Source organism: Rhincodon typus, chromosome 30 (genome assembly GCF_021869965.1).
Source record: "Rhincodon typus isolate 14 chromosome 30, sRhiTyp1.1, whole genome shotgun sequence".
NCBI lineage: Eukaryota > Metazoa > Chordata > Chondrichthyes > Orectolobiformes > Rhincodontidae > Rhincodon > Rhincodon typus.
In genome coordinates, this window is record NC_063361.1 from 20,265,030 (window position 1) to 20,286,699 (window position 21,670).

At 37.7% G+C, this 21,670-nt stretch overlaps 1 protein-coding gene across 10 annotated transcripts in view; it reads left to right on the forward strand.

Annotated features, from left to right (window-relative positions):
- hdac5 (histone deacetylase 5) overlaps positions 1-21,670 on the forward strand; it is a 323,514-nt gene that overhangs the window by 204,025 nt on the left and 97,819 nt on the right. For all 10 annotated transcript variants that reach the window (XM_048614512.1, XM_048614511.1, XM_048614514.1 and 7 more), the window contains 5 exons: positions 5,504-5,625; positions 12,550-12,681; positions 16,063-16,175; positions 19,181-19,315; positions 20,525-20,747. In XM_048614512.1, coding sequence (XP_048470469.1) covers positions 5,504-5,625; positions 12,550-12,681; positions 16,063-16,175; positions 19,181-19,315; positions 20,525-20,747 — 725 coding nt within the window. The remainder of the gene's footprint in view (positions 1-5,503; positions 5,626-12,549; positions 12,682-16,062; positions 16,176-19,180; positions 19,316-20,524; positions 20,748-21,670) is intronic.

The following is a 21,670-nucleotide window of genomic DNA, read 5'->3' on the forward strand; positions in this document are numbered from 1 at the left end:
CATGATCTTTATACATTAAGAAAATTAACTTTATGGAAGTATTTATAGCCTCAGTTCTTCAGTCTGACTGAACATATATGTTGCACATCCCTGTTCATCCAATTTCTGTCAAAATAAAATTCCTTCTCACCTCTTTTTCTCTTGCCAGTCCTTTTTGGCTTTTTTTGGCTCCCAACAGTTCCACATGCAGTCTGTCATTTCACCAAATGGGTATTCATTGGTCTGTTTTGCTTCTGAATGCCTGGCGTCTGTTTTAAGCATTGGAGTTGATGCAGGAACTTCAACTACAATTACAGTTACCTTATTGCTCATCTAATTGACAATTGAACTGGGTGTCTTCCTGGTCTCTAATCCTCAGAAACTCACTGTATAGTGAGGAACCTGTATAGAGGAACCATTTGGGAGAGCACCGTCTATTTGTAAAAGTCTAGAGCTTTGAACTGTGCTGATTATATATTTAAAATAAGGATTTAATTTTGAGTTCATTTGGATATAAAAGGCTAAGTGTAGATGTTTTTTGTGTCTCCCCGTAGCTATGGAGTATGCTCATGTAATGAACCACATGCTGCAGAAGATTGCCATTCGTGGTGTTCAGCTGTAATGATTTCTGAGAAAGTATATTGACGCATCTGAAATGTATTTCACAGTCCCTTTTACCATCGCCTAAGCGCTGCTCAAAATACAATGACCTGATCTGCAATAACACTTGTTTCCTTCAATAATATGTATGATCAACTTGTGTTATACATGAATCTGCCAAAAAAATGTCCTTGCATCAGAAGTTGCTCGAATCAAAAAAAAGTTCAACCTTCAGCTGTTGGCATTTGAATGACCTACTTTTGTGTAGACATAATGTCTCCTAATTGTTTAAGTCAGAGTTTAAAAAGTCAGAACACAATAAATTTCTGGAAATTATGGTGCATCCATGAAGTAGAAATTTCACTTAGATCATCCTTTCTTTACTTTTGTCATATCAATTGAAACTTAACAGAAACTTGCATATTTCAGCTTGTCAAGAAAAGATCCAAAAGACATAGTAGGTTCAGCATTGTTTGTTCTGTCTGTTCAGATCGGTGATCATCAAAATCGGTGGAATATTAAAACACAAAGCCAGATTTGTCAGAAGAAGTTGCAATAAAACTATATTGTGGTCTGATCAGACTGCATCTTTCGTAATGTCACTACATTTAGTACTCTGTCTAATTCCAGCCTCTGAGACACAGAAGTGTTGGAGGCAGTGCATGGACAAAATATAGCTTCGTTCAGAGATCTGACGCTAAACTAGGTATTGTATTTGATCCCAGGATGAGTTTTCAATCACACATTAATACCAATGATGAGACTGCTGATTCCTAACTTGAGAACATCACTCGACTTGCATTGACTTGGTTTATTTACTGCTAAGCTCTCATCCATGTCTTTGATGCCTTGAGACTTGACTATGTAACTCTTGCAGACTTCTTTCCAATTCTGCCGTCCATAGACGTGTGGTTACTCAAACCACTGCTACTTGCATAAAATCCTGCATGCTCATCATGCTGCGACCACTGACATTGATCATGGTTTAACAAAAACTCAATTTTAAATTTGTAATCCTTAATTTAAATCGCTTCTGTGGCCTCCCAATCTCGGAAATCTCCTTCAAGCCCATAATTCTTCAAAATGTTTGCCCTCAGCAAATTCTAGCCTGTTATCTGTCATTGGTTTTAAATATCCCCATCATTGGTGACTACACCTTCAAGTGCTTTAAGAAGTTGGTCACGAACCACATCAACTCTAGTCTACCAGCTTGCCTCGATCCCCTACAATTTGCCTACCGATGTAACAGGCCCACAGCGGATGCTATTTCACTAGTTCTGCACTCATCCCTGGAACATCTGGACAAAAAGGACACTTATGTCACACTCCAGCTCATCGACTACAGCTCCGCCTTCAACACCATTATCCCCTCCAGAATGATCTCAAAACTCTGAGACCTTGATCTCGGCTCTGCCCTCTACAACTGGATCCTCAGTATTCTGTTCCACGGAGTGCGATCAGTGAAGATAACACTCAACGCTAGAGCCCCCCAAGGATGCGTCCTCTGCATCCTACTGTACTCCCTGTACAGCCATGACTGTGTTGCCAAATTCCAAACAAAAGCCATTTACCAGTTTGGTGACGACTCTACTGTGGTATGACGGATAGCTAACAGTGATGAGTCAGAATACAGAAAGGAGATAGAGAGCTTGGTGACGTGATGCAATGAGAACAACATCTTTCTTAATGTTGGCAAAACTAAAGAACTGATCATTGACTTCAGAAAGAAAAGAGTAGAACATGCCCCTATCTACATCAACAGAGCTGAGGTTGAGAGAATGCAAAGCATCAAGTTCCTAGGAGTGACGATAACTGACAACCTTTCCTGAACTTCCCACGTAAATGCAACAGTCAAGAAGGCACAACAGTGCCTCTTCTTCCTCGGGCAGTTCAGGAAATTCGGTATGTCCATTAGGACTCTCACCAACTTCTACAGATGCACCATTGAAAGCATACTGTCCGGGTACATAACGGCCTGGTATGGCAACTGCTCTGCTCAGGACCATAAGAAACTACAGAGGTTGTGTGCAAAGCCCAGACCATCACAGAAGCCAATCTTCCATCCATGGACTCCATTTACACAGCTAGTTGCCATGGAAAGGCTGCCAATATCATCAAAGATGCATCGCACCCCAGTAATACTCTCCTTCAACCTCTTCCATCATGCAGAAGATACAGAAGCTTGAATACAGGCAACAGCAGGTTCAGGAACAGCTTCTTCTTGGCCGTTATTAGACTGATGAATGGACTGTCTAACTTCAAATAATGTTGATCTTGCTCATGTTGATCTTGCCTTGCGCACACCTTGTGCAGTGTAACCTGTATGGGTCTGAGTGAGTTTTTCCTCCACCCCATGATCTGTCCTTGCTTACTATGATCTGCCTGTACTGCTTGTAAACAAATCTTATCATTGTCTTAGGTATACATGACAATAAATAAATCAAACGAAATTTTCAGCTACCTTTCTTTAATTTAGTTCTTGCAGTCCAACATCGCTGGAAAAGGTGGTGGTGTGCCCCCTCCCCCCCCGCCCCCAAACCACTGCAGTCAATCTAGTATAGGTGCACTACAGTGCTATTAGGAAGGAAACATCAGGTTTCTGATTAAACAACAGTGGAGAAATTGTCAGACTGTTGTGTGCCTTAGAGAGGAATTTGGTGGTAGTTCCACAAGTTTGCTGCCCTTGTCCTTCTTGGTAGCAGAGGGCATTGGTTTGAAATGTACTGCCAAAGGAGACTTCGCAGTTTGCTACACTGCATCTTGTATGTGGTTTACATAGATGCTATAATAAGCCAGCAGCAGAGGGAGTTAATGTTTGGGTTGGTGGATGGTGTAAGGATCAAGATGGCTGCTGTGTCCTGGATAGCTATGAGCTTGTTGTAGCTGCAGTCATCCAGACAAGTGGAGAGCATTCCGTTATACTCCTGACTTGTGCCTTGGAAATGATGGACAGGCTTTGAAGAGTCACAAAGTGATTCACTTGCCACAGAATTCCCAGCCTCTGACCTGTTCTAGTGGCCATAATATTTATATGATAATACCAGTTAAATTTATGTTCAGTTGATTGGCTCTGAAGCATGAGTTTTCAGTAGTATTGCCGAAATATTCTTGTGCAACATGGTCTTTTGCTGTATCCACTGCTTTCAACAAGTTCTTGATATCGTGGAGTGTATCAAATTGGGTGACGACTGGCATTTGTGAAACAAGGACCCTCGGGAAAGAGGCCAAAATGGAACATCAATTCAGCACTTTTTGCTGAAGATAATTTCAAATGCTTCAGCCTTGTCTTGGATGCTGATGTTCTGGACTTTCCCATCATTGAACATGAGGATATTTCTGGAGACCTTGCTCTGGTTAGTTGTTTCATCGTCCACTACCAGTCACAACTGGATGTGGCAGAACTGCAAAGCTTTGAGCTGATCTATTGCTTGTGTGATCTCTTGAATCTGTCTTTTATCTGGTACTCACTGTCCAACATGCATAAAGTCTTGTAATCTAACTTAACAGGTTTGAACCTTATTTTTGGGAATGTCTGATACTCCTGGTGTGGCCTTTTTTATTTCTCATTGAACCAGGATTGAATTTATGTCTTGCTGATATTGGTAGAGTGAAGCATATGCCATATCATGTTAGTTTATGGGTCCAGAGTTGTTGAGGACTCTTTGAGCAGCACCTTCCTAACTGTAAACCACTGGGTGTATCCTACCAGATGGACTTAAGTATAGTGATGGTGGAGTTTGAGACATTGGTTGTAAGTCATAATTTGGTGAGTATTATTAGGCTGTTGCTCGACTAGTATATGGAAGAGCTCTTCCAATTTTGACACATGTCTCGGATGTTAATAAGGAGGACTTTGCAGAGTTGACTGGGCAGAGTATGCTGTAGTTGTTTCAAGTGATGCCTTATTTGGTATTACTTCTTTTTGACTTTGCTGTTATGATTTGGTACAACTGATAGCTCAGCTATTTCAGAAAGCGATTAATAGTCAATTGCATAGCTGTCGACCTGGAGTCATACGTAGGGCAGACCAAGTAAGAATGATACATTCATTTCTGTAAAGAACACAAGTGATCCAGAGGGATTTTTAAGACAAATGATAACTTTGTGTATGCCATTACTGACAATAGCTTTTCATTCTAGGTTAATTAATTAATTAATTGGAAATTTTATCAGCTGCCACAGTGGGATTTGTATTTGTGTCTCCAGAGCATTTCCTGGGCCTCTTTATTTCTACTACAATAGTGATGTCACGACACCATTGTCCTGTAGGCTGTAAGCTCTAGGATTCCCTCTTTTTCCATTTTTTAAGATGTTACATAAAAATCTACCTATTTGGCCAGGTTTTTTGCCATCAGTCCACGTATTGGTCTGTGTGGCTCAATTTCAAATTTGTGTGAAAATGCTGTTGTGAAGTGGCTTGAATACTTAATGTCAGAGTCGGTATTTGCATCTTTAGGAAGACCGAGAGATATTTTTGATACTAAATTTCTAAGAGGTGAGCTTATTGAAAAGCATAATGAATAGTCAACAGCAAAATATATGTGAAAATTTAGTCTTAAAGGTCGCAGGTACAAACTAGTAAATGTCAAATTTCAGACTGTTACCAAGATGTTCTTCATGCAGTGATTAATCAAACACATTGAACATACTTTCAGTTACGATGGTAAAGACAAAAACCTGGAATCATTTTGCAACTGTGTGAATGCAGCCCTGAATTTAGGAGAATTCTGAATGGATAAACTAAAATGGATTAAATGACCTGGAATCATTGTGAATTTAGCCCTATTTAAATTAATTGGATTGAATTTCATTTGTGGAATAAGTTCACTGAAATATAGTAACCATTTATCAATATTTATATACACTTTAAGTGTGCCATTGTAGATACAGCTCTGTTAATATACTTTTCCCTTGATTGTACCAGGGGAGCCCACCATGCATCACTGGATCAGAGCTCCCCACCCCAGAGTACAACTCCTCCCACCTACAAAGTCCCACTGCTGGGGTCATACGATGGAAAAGATGATTTTCCACTCCGAAAAACTGGTGAGTATTCAGCATTTAATGAGATTTATTTTTAAACCACTTGTAACAGCTGAAAACTAAGTGCCCAGCTTAAAATAGAGCTATGGGGAATAATGTAATAGTATGATGTTAAAACTCATGTCAAGTCTGAGTCAGCTAAAAGGCATAAATATGTTTTTTCAATTCATTTTTGAATTCCGTTATTCAATATCTATACCTAGGTAAAAGCAAATAAATTATTTGATGCTTTTACACCAGTTTAAGGTTTTCCTCACGTGTGCAGGTACTAAGGCTCTCCAAATATTTAGGGAAGATATATTTTATAATTAGCAGTATTTAAGACATAGAAACCCATACAAAGGACTCATATTTGAAAGTGCAAATTGCCAGTATTGTCAAGTAAAAATATTGACATGATAATTTTGTTATTGCATCTGTAACATAAGAAATTTGATTATTTTTTAAGTTAGCACCATTACATATAAATACTGTTTTGACTATTCTAAGAGATTATTGTGTCTTATTCTGTTACTTGTAACTCAGTATCCTGCATCCTGCCACATATAGAAATCTGAGGTTAGATATTAAACTGGGAGTCTGATCATTTTACATCCTAGAAAATTGAATTTATTCTATCCTAGTTTAATTTTTGGGTATAAACTTAAACAAAAACTGTTGGGTTTGGGTTAATATTCATTGGTAATAAAGATTGCAGTGCATTCGAATTCTTTATTGCACTGAGCAATATATACTGCCGACAGAATTTGTGAACTATTGCAAAACAAAAGGGAAATTTTCCTGTTTACATTAAATAAATTGGAAGGCAATATGTTAATTACACTAACGTCAGAAATATTGGTACTTTAATAATTAACCATGTAAATCAACAGAAGCTGGGTTGTGTCCCACCCCTATATACAACTAATTATTTAGTTAATATTTAATATAACAATGTGTCCTCAGCCATGACAATGTAACCAACTGTTTTGTTCTTCACATTGACTTATTTGGTATTCCAGTTCCCATCTTAGAATGGTATATGTTGAAAATGCATTTAACAACTAAACAGTTATCTGCTTTTGACACGTGATCAGAACTGTCCTGGTCCAAAAAGCTTGGAATCAACCTGTCAGGACCAATCACAAAAAAGATTGATCATTTTCTTAGAATCTGATCAATTTTAATGTCTCACAAACTTAATCGAGGTTTTTGAGGACGTAACTAAAAAGATTAATGAGGGCAAAGCCACGGATGTTGTCTGCATGGACTTTTGTGAAGCCTTTGACAAGGTTCCGCATGGTAGACTGATAAAGTTAGATCGCAAGGAATTCAGAGAGAGCTGGCCAACTGGCTACAAAATTGGCTTGACAGTAGGAGACAGAGGGTGGTGATTGAGGGTTGTTTTTCAGACTAAGAAGCCTGTGACTAGTGGTCGTCTTCTGGGATCGGTGCTGGGTCCGCTTTTCTTTGTGGTTTATATGAATGATTTGGATGAGAATTTAGGAGGCATGTTTAGTAAGTTTGCAGATCCCGCCAAAATTGTTAGTATAGTGGACACTGAAGAAGGTTATCTAAGATTACAAAGGGATCTTGATCAGTTGGGCCAATGCGCTGAGCATTGGCAGATGGGAGTTTAATTTGGATGAGGGCGTCATTGGCCAGACAGCATTTATTGCCCATCCCTAATTGCCCAAAGGGCAGTTAAGAGTCAGTCACATTGCTGTGGATTTGGAGTCATATGTAGTCCAGACTAGGTACGGATGGTTTGCTTCCCGAAAGGACATTAGTGAACCAGATGGGTTTTTCCAATAATCAACAATGGATTCACGGTCATCATTAGATTCTTGATTCCAGATATTTATTGAATTCAAATTCTACCATCCGCCATGGCAGGATTCGATCCTGGGCCCTCAGAACATTATCGAGGTCTCTGAATTAACAGTCCAGCGATACCACTAGGCCATCGCTTCCCCAGGGCTTATACAGTTAAAGGTAGAGCCCTGGATAGTGGTGTCAATTAGAGAGACCTAGGGGTTCAGGTACATGATTCCTGGAAAGTTGTGTTGCAGGTAGAGAGGGTGGTTAAGAAGATGTTTAGCGCACTTAACTTCATTGCTCAGGCAATTGAGTAGCAGTTGATGAGGCCACTTTTGCATTACTGTGTTCAGTTCTGGTCACCCTGCTATAAAAGCTTATTATTAAATTGGAGAGGGTTCAGAAGTGATTTACCAGAATGTTGCTGGAATTGGAGGGTTTGAGTTATAAGGAGAGGCTTGTTGGGCTGGAACTTCTTTTACTGGAACATGGGAAGTTGAGGGGTGACCTTTTATAGAGGTTTATAAAATCATGAAGAGCCTAGCTAAGGTGAATAGCAAAGGTTTTTTCTTCTGGGCGAGGAAGTTTAGAACTTGAGAGCATATTTTGAAGGTCAGGAAAAAAATTTAGAAGGGATCTGAGGGGCCACTTTTCATACAAAGGGTGCATCGTATGTGGAATGAACTGCCAGAAGAAGTGGTAGATGCAGGTACAGTTACAGCATTTAGAAGACATTTGGAAAGGTACGTGAAAAGGAAAGGTTTAGAGGGATATGGGCCAAATGCAGGCAAGTGAGACCTGTTTAGTTTTGGGGAAACTTCGTCAGCATGGGCAAGTTGGACTGAAGTGTCTGTTTCCGTGTTGTATGATTCTTTGACACTGAATTACTGGTGCAGACATTTTAGTGATTAAGCAGTAATAGTTAGCAGAAGAAACATTGGGCCCAGTTTTAATTTCATTATCTGACTGCTGTTATAATGATGTGCAGTGTATTTTATTAATGAAGATGAGATGGAAAATTCTTTCTGTGGCAGCATTGAGAAACTAGTTATACTGGTGAGATCAGACAGGTTTGTTTTTCACCTGTGTGCTACATACTGGCCTGACTGGTTTAGAGATGGGACAACATTGACAAGTGTAGTTTTGACCACTCCTGCTTAAACTAATAGCATTGAGAGTCTGCTATTTAGTGTAGGACTGGAGCTGCATGCAAATCAGACGAGTTTGGATATTGGTCCTTCCCTAAAATATGTGACTTACATCAATTGGATTTTCTTAGTATACTAGCAGTTTCCACGGTAATTTTTCTGATGCAAGTCCATAAATTGCTAGATATACCTGCCACAGTAAGGTTAGAACCTACAACAATGGATTGATAGCTCAGTAGTATAATCATTAAACCAGCATATTGAAGAATGTACAGATTGAGGAGAAAAAAATGGATATTAAGTCCAACCAGTACATAGATTCAATAGCCTAAAGAGAAGTTCTACCTGAACAGTCTGATACTCAAAGATGGTCAAGAGAAGTTCCAGAATACTTCTGTTTCTTCACATTTCTAAGGTGCAGCCTTGTCTACATCCTCCCAAATTCTGCGTTGACTGAAGAACCATCGTGGTGCATAAAATGCTGAATCAGTCTCACCTTTATTTGTTTGAATCCGGGATCTCGTGCATTATAACATGCTAGTTAATATTATGCTTGGATTTTTAAAGTTGAGGCAAGTGTGGAGATGGAGTGGATTTGCTTTCTCTGAATTCTATTGAATACTCAAAGACTGAGGAAGTGATTGCCAATAGATAGAAGATAACCAACACATGTCGCTCATTCCTGATTACCTTTGAGAAGGTAGTAATGAGTTGTTTTTCTGAACTATGACAGACCATGTGGTTAAGGTAATCCCACAGTGATATTCGGGAGGAGGGTCCAAAATTTTAACTCATCAATGATGAAAGAACACCAATATATTTTCAATTCAGAATGCTATGGATAGTTGGAGGTGGTAACATTTCCACATGCTTCTTCTTGCCTTTCCAGATAGTATAGGTTATGGGAGGTGTTGTCAAAGAAACCTTGGTGAGTTAGTACAGTGCATCTAGTAAATAATAAGCACTACAGACATGGTATGTTCATTGTGGAGCAAGTAAGTGTTCAAGGTGATGGATGGATTGTTATTATTGGGCTCGTTTCTACTGTATGATGTTGAGCTGTTTGAATGTTGGAATTACACTTATCCAAGCAAATGGAAAGTTTCTTCTACGCTTCTGATTTATGCCTTGTAGCTTATCAGCTCTAGTCTGAATTTTTTCCAGGTCTTGTTACATGTGGCACAGACTGGTTCCTCATGAGGCCTGGAGCTGAGTAGTCCTGATGGAACTCACTCTGAGCAGTATTAGTCAGGTTGTTGATGAGTAAGCGCTGCTTAAGGGCACAGTTAGTGATATCATTCATCTTTTTACTGACAACTGAGAACAGGTTGCTGGGACTGGAGTGACTGAATAGAATTGGCCCCACTTTTTGTTGGCAGAAAATAAGTTGCACTTTGTTGGGGAGAAGCCAGTGTTGTAGCTGTACAAAAACAAGTTGCCTACAGGCTCAATTTGAGGCCCAAGACATCAACACTAGCTTGGACATTATTGAGACCCATAGCCTTTTCTGTATCCTGTGAGGTCATTTCTTGTACTGAAGATTGGCACTCTGTCATTCAGTGATCTCAGGTTGAAGTTGAGGCGGAAACAACCAATACTTCCGGCTATTTGTGCATGTCATTATCATGTGGTGAATTTGTAATTCTGAACTTGCAATTCAAGAGTGGGAAGTGAAAAGAAGGAAGACAAGAAAAAATATTCACTGAAGCTACAAGGAACAAGTCAATCAAAACTCTTCAGCATACCTCCTAGAAATCTTCTTGAAAGCAGCATTAAGGAAGTTTATATGTGCACCTCCAATATTAGTATGTACATACAGCAAATGATTAACAAGGCAAATGTAATGTTGGGATTTATTATAAGGAGAATGGAATATGAAATCAGAGAAGTTTTCCTGCAATTGTTCAGGGCCTTGGTGACACCATCTCTGGAATACTATATACAGTTTTGAACTCCTTATTTGAAAAAGGATGTAATTCCATTAGCGGTACTTCAGAGAAGGTTCACTCGATTCATTCCAGGGATGAAAGTTTGAACAGGTTGGCACATACCCTTTAGATTTTAGAACAATGCAAGGTGATCTCATTGACACATATGAGATCCTGAGAGACATGATAGGGTGGATACCAGGAGAAAGTTTCCTCTTGGGGGGGAAACTAGAATTAGGGAATGCAGTTTCAGGATAAGAGGTTTTACTTTTAAGCTGAAGATTATTGTTTTTTCTCAGAGTTTAGTTTTGATTTTGTTTTCCTCAAAGGAGTAGAGGGCAGATTTTTGATTTAATTCTGTCTCACCCAGCCTTGAATATTGATTGACAAAAGAGTCGAAGGTTGTGGGGCTGTGTTGGTGGTGGAGAGGAAAAGACAGGAAAATGGAGTTAAGAGCATAAGAAGATCAGCCTTGAGTTGAAAGAGTGACAGGACAGGCTCAAGGAGCCTAGTGACCTATTCCTGCTCTTAAGTCCTATGTTCCTTTTTTTTATTTATTCAGGAATAATACATGGTACACAGACAAAAAGATAATTGAACAGGGATTTCAAAGCAGGAAATAAAATTCATTCTAATTTTTTAATATTTGTTTGTACAAAGGACTAATTAATGTAAATAAGAGAGAATCCTAAACATTTGTGGCAAAGTAGGAATTTATATGGCCCATTGTGTCCATTCTGATTGGGAAAGAGCTAATCAGTATGATCTTGCATTCCATAGCTCAGTTCTGTAACCTCGTAGGTTAGAGCACATAAAGTGCATATGCAAGTACTTTTTGTTGAGCAGTTATTTTCTCACAATCAGATAGAACTTGCAGGTATTTTTTTATTCTTGTATGGGATGTGGACTTTGTTGATGAGGCTGGCATTTGTTGCCCATCCTGAATTGCCCTTGAACTGATTGGCTGTCTAGGCCATTTCAGAGGACAGTTAGGAGTCAACCCCATTGCTGTGAGTTTGGAATCACATGTATGCCAGACCAGGTAAGGATGGTAGATTTCCTACCCTCGGACATTAGTGAACCAAATGGATAATTTGTGAACGTGTGTAGGGGTATAAGTGGTACAGTTATTTACTCTGCACTGTTGAATTCTGTAATCCATAATACACAGAATTCATTATCACTTGTTAGTTGTCCTCATCCATTTTATTTTGAGTTGAAAAATGAATATTTTTTTTATGAGTACAGTTTTGAAATAATTTTGGCTACACTGTGATATCTTCAAGTCTTAAAATTGCTTTTGCATTTATTTATATGAGACGTTTTATAATTAAAAGGAGCAGAAAGGCCTCTTGATGTAAACAATGGTACAAATCTAAATTTTATCACTTTTTTAATGTTCTACTGTGTAACTCATGATTGACACTGGAGGATAGCTTTTCCCATGTGAATGGTTGTTTTGAGCGAGTTTTTTTTTGTTTTCAATATTTCATCAGGGTCAATAACATAGTATTCATGAAAATGATACATCAGTATTCTCAAGTTTGTGTTTTTCGATATTGGAACAAATCTAATAGTGTGTAAAAACAAAAACAAAAATTATAAATTTGCGACTGATGTCAATGAGCAGAAGTCAGGAGACCTACAGTCTTAAATAGAGACAGTAAGAACTGCCGATGCTGGAGTCAGAGATTACACAGTGTGGAGCTGGAGGAGCACAGTGGGCCAGGCAGCATCAGAGGAGCAGGATAGTTGACGCTTCGGGTCGGTACCCTTCTTCAGAAAAGACTTACAGTCTTAATTTTTTAATGGGACTGTTCTTCAGAAGTGGCGAACTAATCATTAACTGTATTCGCATAACTATGTTCTGGTCTGCAACCGATAATTTATAACTCGAGGAAAGCAAATTTTTGAGGCAATAATCTGGTGTCATTCAGTTAATTGTCATTTAGTAAACCTTCATCCCTTCTTCATTCCAGTGCTTGCTTTTTAAGGCAAAAAAACATTTTCAAAGCTAAGTTTTAATTTTTTTTTTCTTGAAATAATGTACACAGCTTCTGAACCCAATTTGAAAGTACGTTCCAGATTAAAACAGAAAGTGGCTGAGAGGAGAAGCAGCCCATTATTGAGGAGAAAGGATGGCACAATAATTAGTACGTTCAAGAAGAGAGCTATTGAAATCACAGGTAAGTTTGCAGAATTGAATAGAGTGTGTGATGTATCATCTGACAACTATTTAAAATCTGAAACTAAAATAAAGTACATCCAGTAGTGATTTTTGCTGCCTTGTTATTATGTATGCTGCTAAAATTTTTTTTAAATAAAAAACTAAAATAGTAATCTTTCCCTCGTTAAAATGTTAAATGGTTGCTGAGGGACAGTTCCACAGGTGCTAAAGGCTCATCGTTGTCTTGTCCAAAATGTGTGTACCACAACATGATTTTACTGCTGAGTGCCAAAGACAAAAAAAAATTCCGTCCTATCCGTATCTAAAGAAGCAAACCTCAGAAATGACTGGGTAGCAATCAGAAAAGATAACTGGAATGATTTGTTCCACCTTCATCCAAGGATAGCATAATTGAATCTGATGAAACATTCCAAGTCTATATGGTTCAAGCACACACTGAACAAACTTGTTGAGGCCTCAGGGTGTCACACACACATGACTAAAAGCAAAATGCACAAGTGCTATAAACTGAAGCAATGAACACAATGCTGGAAAAACTCACCAGGTCTGGTAGCATCTGTGGAGAGAAATAGAGTCGATGTTTAAGTCTGGTCACAACTGACTTTTCTGGAATTCTGTGTAAACAATGGAAAATCAATTCTTCAAAAGCATTAAGCAACTGAGTTTTACTTTATAAATTCTGCATTCTTTACATGGTTCCAAAAACTAATTCTTACATTCCTTTTATTGGGTCATTTAAGCACAATGTATTGAAAACTAAATAAAACAATGCACTGTGATGCATAATCCAATAATTAGTTCGTTAACATGGAGCTTAGTGCATGATACTTTCACTAGTGTATTGTGCTGTGTCTCTGTTTTGAAACTCAGATTTTAATCCTATCATTTTCAGATTTAATTCAATTTTTGCTGTTTACACAACCTGAATACAGTTGGGCTGTGTAAGTCAGTTCCAATTGGTTAACAGCTAGTTCAAGTTTTGCAGAATGATTATATTCCCAAGCCCAACTTCTTCAGTATCTCCCTGTTTGCAAACTTACTCACTGCTATAGATCCAAATTTGTATAGATGTAGGGACCACAAAAATAGTGTAAATCTGATGGAAAGTTGATTATTTGAAGTAACACAGCGGAATGACCAAGTAGGGAGAAATACTTTTTCATTATATTTGGAAAATCCTAAATGTGTCTGAACCATTAGCAACTTTCTCTAAGGCTAGAGGCAGAGAAGGCAAATAAATGAATGAAAACAAGGCAAGAGAAGAAAATAAATATACAAGCATGAGTCCTCTGACTGTTGCTAGAGCAGTCCAACATTCGACTTTCTGTATGACGACAGAATGGAAGAGCAGCTTTGTGAGGTGATTTTGAGGAGGGTTTCTCTCTCTGACACTCTACACTAATTTAGTCTAGATTTGCTGCATCTCAAAAAACCATACATGGCTTTTCTCGTTGGTTGTGCCAGTTATATGATGTACATGAGCAGTATGTGGCTTTTTAGCAGTCTTGTCACTGCTCTGTATCTGACTCTGTTCTGACCCAGATTTAATAATAATGTTCCATAATGATCAGTACAGGGTTGTTGCAGTTGCAATGTTTCCATGTATGTTGGCGTCTTCTGGTTGAAGTTAATTGAATTTTCCTTGCTGAGGGTTTTTTTTTCATCTATTCTACTAGTAACATGATATACAGTAGCAAAGCTGTTTGCTCATTGATTTGATGATTAATCAGGTATTCATATTTTAATATTATGCCGTCTGCTATCATGGTCTCCAAAAGGAACAGTCCTCTAGGGCATTGATTGTCTGTAAAGAGAGATATGCACTTCTCTGAGCAGATACGAGTGCCAGCATGTGGGTGCAGCATGTCCAGACAGCTTGGCCTGGCTCACTTCCCTCCGTTGGTCTTGATCCTCTTCCTTCAAAACGTTGAGGTAGAAATTTACTTTTGGAAGATCATAAATGTAACTAAAAGAGCAACAAAGTAATTAGTACAAAGGCTCACTAGAGTATGTGGAAGTAGAACAGATTGATAGAAGAGAACAAGTAAATCCAGGCAGCAATAGTTGTAGATTTGCTAAATTAATCTTGAGTATTGCTGAAAAACAATACATTTGGTCAAAGCTTTTCATTCTGCACTCATCTGGGAAATTTGACAAGGATACCAGTTCTAGAGGAAAATCAACAGAACACTGTTGGAGAATGCTGAGTGTGCAGAGAATTACACTGACAACAAATTGAAGATTGTCATTCGGGCTCACAGTGTGCTACACTTCCTTGTACTCGAAGCTATTTATATGAAAACACCGGGTCCTGTTCTTAGCACGTAGAAATAACATTGACACGCACTGCACCCATTTCAAATCAGCAAAATAGATGACAGTGATTCAGTGGTTAATTTTTCAGGCAATGCCTTTATCGATCCAAGTCAACCTACCCAATTTAAAATTTAAGCAAAACCATCAATTAACTGTCAATAGCATTAATGGGTCTCTTTTCCAGTGACAGTGCTTCTACTAATCTCAATTCATTTACTAACTAATCAACACTTTCCTCTTAGGCAGTATAAATATTTGTTGCCCTTTGAAGTGGTGTTCCTGTATTTTGTTCTGATGAACGTAAGATGAAAAGCTTCAACAAAGTCTTATTTTTCAGCAGTACTGAAGTTTTGTAAGTCTAAACAAGTTTGTCAGTCTTAAGGCTTTTAAATTTCATTGTATAACTCGGTGCCTAGCTTCTATGGGTACCATTATTCTTTCCACAGTAAATGTGAATATTGTAGCTTTGTAGAGAGGAAGTTTGTACTCGGACTATTATAATGGCAAGAGTCCATGTATTTGAAATGATTCCAGAAAAATTCTTTTACATTTGTTGCTTTCTGTAAAAATGATGTTCTAGATTTTGAATAATGTGCTTTGAAAACCCTGCTGCTTTAAATTATTAAACACTGAAGAAATTTCACTTTCTGAAAAAAGCTACACAATCTGCTACAGTACCAAATTTCATGTAATTTTCAAATTAGAATAAACCAACAAAAAATAGTTGTTGTATCCATGATGGTTGTTAAAATAATATTATATATATGATTTTCTGCCTGCTCTTGCCATCCAGTAATTTTCCACTCATTAATGTAAACAGTTGTAAAGTTGTAAAGTTGCTAGTTGAAAAGTGCAGAAGTCAAAAAACCTGATCAGTGAGTCAGTCGAGCTCTTTTGCTCTTTTAAATTGAAAAACAACAAACTTGTTCCTTGAATGAATGTGTACCTATTGCTTGTTTTTGTAGTGAGTTTTAATCTATACTACTTGGTCTTGAGCATTTGGTTAGAATATAACGAGGCTGCTACTTGCTTGATGCTAGTTTCTTTGTTTTGATTATTTCAGTTTCCTCAGTCTGTAACAGTGCTCCTGGGTCTGGCCCGAGTTCTCCGAACAGTTCAAACAATATTCCTGCTGAGAACGGAACAACCGGTTCTGTACCCAATATTCATGTTGAGGTAATAGCTTGTACCTACCGTTAAATCTTGAAACCACTTATTTCTAAATATGTCATAACTAGCCTCTTTTTTAAATTGTTGCCGTAAATTCTACAAGCATTAATTTTGTATGTTGGCATTTTTAGTATTAGTACTAATTAAGGTGCATTATAAGTGCATAAATTGAAAATAATCTGAGAGTCTGATCGTGGATTGTCAGATGGTAATAGATAAAGAATTATATAAAATTTCATTGCAGTCTTGAAGATAGCTGCGAAAAATAGCCAATATTATAGATTATGCTGCAAATTTTATTTAAGATAATCTGCAAGCAATGTTTTTTTTTGAAAAAAGACTCTCCATTTTGCCTCTCCAATACACTTTAACCCTAGCCACAGAAGTCTATGACAATTTCAACAGTCTATATTTTCTATTTGCTGCAAGTTGTATGCTTTGGGATGAAGACCAGTAGAAAATAGGTTTGGAATGACTAAACTTGCAAAAGTTATTTTTCAGTCTAGGCTGAGTTTGACAATGTGCTAACCCACTTCACAACAGTATATATTTAAGGTTCATGTGACATTTCACACCTCCTCTGAAGTTTGATTCATTTAGTTGTGTAGATTTTTGATATTTACTGAAACGCTTAAATTACAGCAAATATGCTGAAGATTTTCTGTTTAATGTACAATGGGTTATTGTTCCTAAGTCACTTGTGACATTATTATTTCTGAGCAAACTACTTTAATGCTTTACAACTTTTGGCTCAAAATTAACTGTTGTCTTATCGTATCCCTTTCCTAAAAAGACCCCTAATGCACAATCACAAATCAGAAAATATGTAATTAAAATTTTCATCAGTAATTTGTTTTCTTAAGTTGTGATTGTGTTTGTATTTGACTTAATATTTTAGCAAGTGAAGTACACAGTAGCAAATCAGATTATAATCAGATAAACATATTTCATGTGACTCAAGCTTGCTACCTATACCCGTTAGGCTAAACTGTTAGAATGTTCAGCTCAATTACTCTTGTGCTGTTTACAAATAATTTAACCTTGAGGCTATTGAGACTGCAAACTTTTAGAACATGAAGGAAGCTTTCTGAAATGTCAAGCATGCCATTATGCATTCTGACTAAGGATGACTCATTCTGATATCCAGAATAAAAATTGTGTCATGGCTTTTCATTATTAAGTATTTATGAAGGTTCCTTTTTTTGCTGCAAGGGCTTTAAGTGTTGAATAAGAAAGAAATATACAGTGGTCTTTTGCTGCTGGTAGCTTTATTGCTCCTGAAAAGGAATACTGAGTCGATAAAAACAGAACTAAGGGTATGTGTGTTTGTTTGTACATAATAAACATTGTTCACTCCTGCAAAATCCTTCTTGAGGTTAAAATATGACCATGTAGTTGTCTATGTTTTCAGGATGTTTCCTGTAAAGACTGCCAACTAATAATCCCTTCTCCCATAGTATCAAGTATATTGACATGGGAAGCGTGTTTTGACAGCATACTTTAATCTGAATAATGTTGGTCGGTATAACATTGCTATTGTACCTTGAACTAAGGTGGAGACATTAATTTGGGCACTTACACCTAAACAGTTGTTTCTATTGCTTGAATTCTCTTATATCCATATATGTAGCTAGTGTTCCCTATCACTAGGTTTTCTTGTGGTCAGAAGGGCTTGATCACCATCAGTGAAGATTACTTTTCCTGGTTGCAAAACATTTGTTTGAAAATGTCAAGTGTAATACGTCCACTTACATGTGATTTGCGTAATTATTCCACTTGGAATGGCCGTTGTCCAATGAAAGGCTGCCATGTCTTTAAAAGAAAGTGTTTTTATTCTGAATGCAAGCAAAAGCATCCTTAGATCCAGATTAGATGAATAATGTAATTGAGTTTCTGCATTTGAAAGCAGGAAGCTGAAAGTTAGGTTTAATGTAATTCCTCAACTGCAGTCATCGTAAGTGAAGTGTCCCAAACTGTTCTCGTCCTTTACAAGTTTGATGAGACTCAAAAATATTTAGTATGATGGCAAGATAAATCATATTGTTAATGTTCTGACTTTTAGTTTAATGTGTTTTTAAGGTTCAAGTTAATTTTGAATTAGAAGGTAAACATATCTCTCATTGATCAGAACTGAATTTCATGTAGTGGAAGCTTTCACTATGCACTTCAGGAACTTCAGGGATTGAGTTGAGGTTATCTGTTGCAGGCTCAAGTATAAAGCATGAGTATTTGATCTACCTAGTGAGGTACTTACAAGGCTGTGATCTTTAAGACCAAATTAATTACATGTTAAAATTTAGACCTTTTCAGAGATTCAACCTTCAAACAAACCTGTTCAGATGTGAGTGTTGAATTGATTAAACAAATTCATTTAAAAAAGTCATTATCAGTTCTTTGATTCAGATCCAAATTAAACATGTAACATCCTAAAATCCCTGAAAGCCACAATTCAATACAGTATTTGTTATCATATCCCCAGTGTGAATTGTGAAACACTGTTCCATTTGCCATTAATTCCATACTTTTCAAAGTTAAAAATGTACATGGTTCAAACAATATTAGAGGAGTTTAGCTATTAGGTTATTGTTCCATGTTGGTGCTGAAGTTATAAATTGGTATTATAAACAAAACAAACTCTTTCTGCACTAAATATTCAAAATTCAACTGAACTTTCTTTTAGGCAACCCAGTATGTTCCCGTTAATACCCATTAACAGCAGCATTCAAATGTCCTCCTGCCCACAATAAATATTGTCACCATCATACCCATAGTCAAACTGACCAATAATCAAATTGAGAGTTGAATACAGTCTTGCTGAATATGACTGTGAATTGTTGATGCAAATTGAGAGAGGTGTATTTCTTCCCAGAATGCAATCGTCATGATCTGTTCAAGTGTGGCACGTACAGCTGATTCATATAAAAAGCAACATCAAGTCCACTTGGAGAAAGAATAGCATTTTGTTAAGTCAGCGCCTCAACAACATGTAAAGCATTTTTTTTAATCCACAGCATATGCATCCACATCACAAAGCAGTGAACACTGATGGGTCAGCAAGTCAGCTCAGCCTGTACACATCTCCTTCACTACCAAACATTTCCCTGGGGCTCCCAGCTACAGTAGCAGTATCCAATGCACAGATCAATGTAAGTAGACAATTTCATTTTGTGGAACAATCACTGTAGTGCTCCCACTGAGTTGATAAAAATGATCTTAATTAGTTCATTTCTAGTTTAATTTTTAATTGAACAGAATTGCTATTGTTTGACTTTAATTTACAATTAAACAGTGGTTTTTGAATGACAGCAAACATGAGGAATTTGAGATTTTGGTGGCAAATCATGCCAATAAAAACTGTCTTAGTTCCATTTATGTGTTTCTGCGGCACTTTTTGCCACTTGATTCATAAGGACTTTGGTTCACATTGTGTAGTATTCAACCAAAGTCCTCAGAACCTTAAACGAAATGAGAAGACATCCTAACCAAGTGATTGTGGGGGGAAAAGCACATTGCAAACTAGACCTACTTTTAAATAATCCTATGCACTTGGAGAAACTTGGCTTTTTGTTCCAAGTGTTTTTGAGAGATTGTCAAAACAGAGCACTCACTGTTTCTTACAATGTGTGGCATAAGAATTATTATATATGGAAATAGATTTTTTAATAATTAAACCACTGAACTTTGGCAAAGTACATCGATCGGCATATTCTTTTAATGCTACATTGTTATGCTATTTCTCCACTTCATAGAATTTCATAGAATCTCTACAGGGTGGAAACAGGCCATTCAGCCCAATAAGTCCACACCACCCCTCCGAAGAGCATCCCACCCAGACCCATTCCCCTACTCCTGCATTTCGCATGTCTAACCCAGCTAACCTAAACATCCCTGGGCGCTATGCGCAATTTAGCATGCCAGTCCACCTATCCTGCACATCTTTGGACTGTGGAGCACCCGGAGGAAACCCACGCAGACACGGGGAGAATGTGCAAACTCCACACAGACAATTGCCTGAGTCTGGAATCAAGCCTGGCGCAGTGAGGCAGCAATGCTAACCACTGAGCCACCCTTGGAGAGCCTGTGTACAGAGGATTAGTATGGATACACTTAATTATCAAATAGGCCATTACAGTTTAAAAATGTTTGGTTGTTGGCTTTCCTGTTTTATTCTGCAGTTTCTATTCTGGTCTTAACTTTGTTTTCGTTCTTCATTCTTTTCAGCCTGCTGTAAATATAAGGTCAAAAAGAATGAACCTGTGAAAAAACAGTAAAATGGTATAAATGGGTAGAAGGGAAGTTCTCTTATAAAATTTTTTGTTTTTGTTTGAATAATGCCCTTTTTTGACTATTCACAGGCTTCACAAAAGATGTCAGCACAGCAAGAAGCGGAAAGGCAAGCTATTCAGTCTTTGCGTCAGGGTGGTGCCTTAACAGGGAAGTTCGTGAGCACCACCTCGCTACCATCTGGTTTGCCCACAACAGCAGTTGAAGGAGAAACCAATACTCACAGCCACCCCTCGCTCCTTCAACATGTTCTGCTTCTAGAACAAGCTCGACAGCAAAACGCTTTGATAGCTGGTGAATAGTTTTTACTAAAGCCTTCACAATGTATTGGAAAATTTATGGCAAAGATTGAGAGAGACGGATCCCAAATTGATAATGATTGTCAGGTTTATAATTGTCATTTGTACGGTTTATGATGATTGTAATTCTTTTAAGAGCAATAAGATTTTTAAAGCATGCCTTGACAGATCTGATAGGGTAATCAATGCAGAATAATCGAAGAATCTGTGAGGTGAAGAATTGATTTGACAGGAAAAATGTATTTCCTGTGTATTTATTAATGATCAGTGTTGGAAGTAGATAAATTCTCTACATTACTGTTAGCATTTGAATATTTTATTACATTAGGTCCAATTTTACATTTTTTCTGTTGATTGGAGCACTTGCCATTTTGAAAAATTATTCAAAGTCAAAACCAACGAACTGTAGATGCTGGAAATCAGAAACCAAAACAGGAATTGCTGGAAAAACTCAGCAGGTCTGGCAGTATCTGTGGAGAGAAAGCAAAGTTACATTTTGGGTCTACTAACCTTTCTTCAGAAGTGACTATAGCTAGGAAAAGATTGGTTTCTATGCTAAAGTAGTGGTTGTGGGAGTGAGGAAGGAGTAAATGATAGGTGGAGATGGAACCCAGAGAAAGAGAAAAACAGTTAGGCAGACAAAGGAATGGGTAAAGGTCAGCCTGGGAGAATGAATAACTGCTAATGAAAACTTTTAGTGGCTAACAATGGGTTGTTTGTAGCCCATGTGATGACAAGGCCTAATGTGTGAGGTTTGGGATAAGAACATGGGAGAAGTGCTCAAGCTCTGAAATCGTTGAATTAGATATTGAGTCAAGAAGGCTATAGGGTCCTCATGCGGAAATGAGTTGTTGTTCTTCCAGCTTACGCTGAGCTTCACTGGAGCACTGCAGCAAGCCCAAAACAGAAATGTTGACC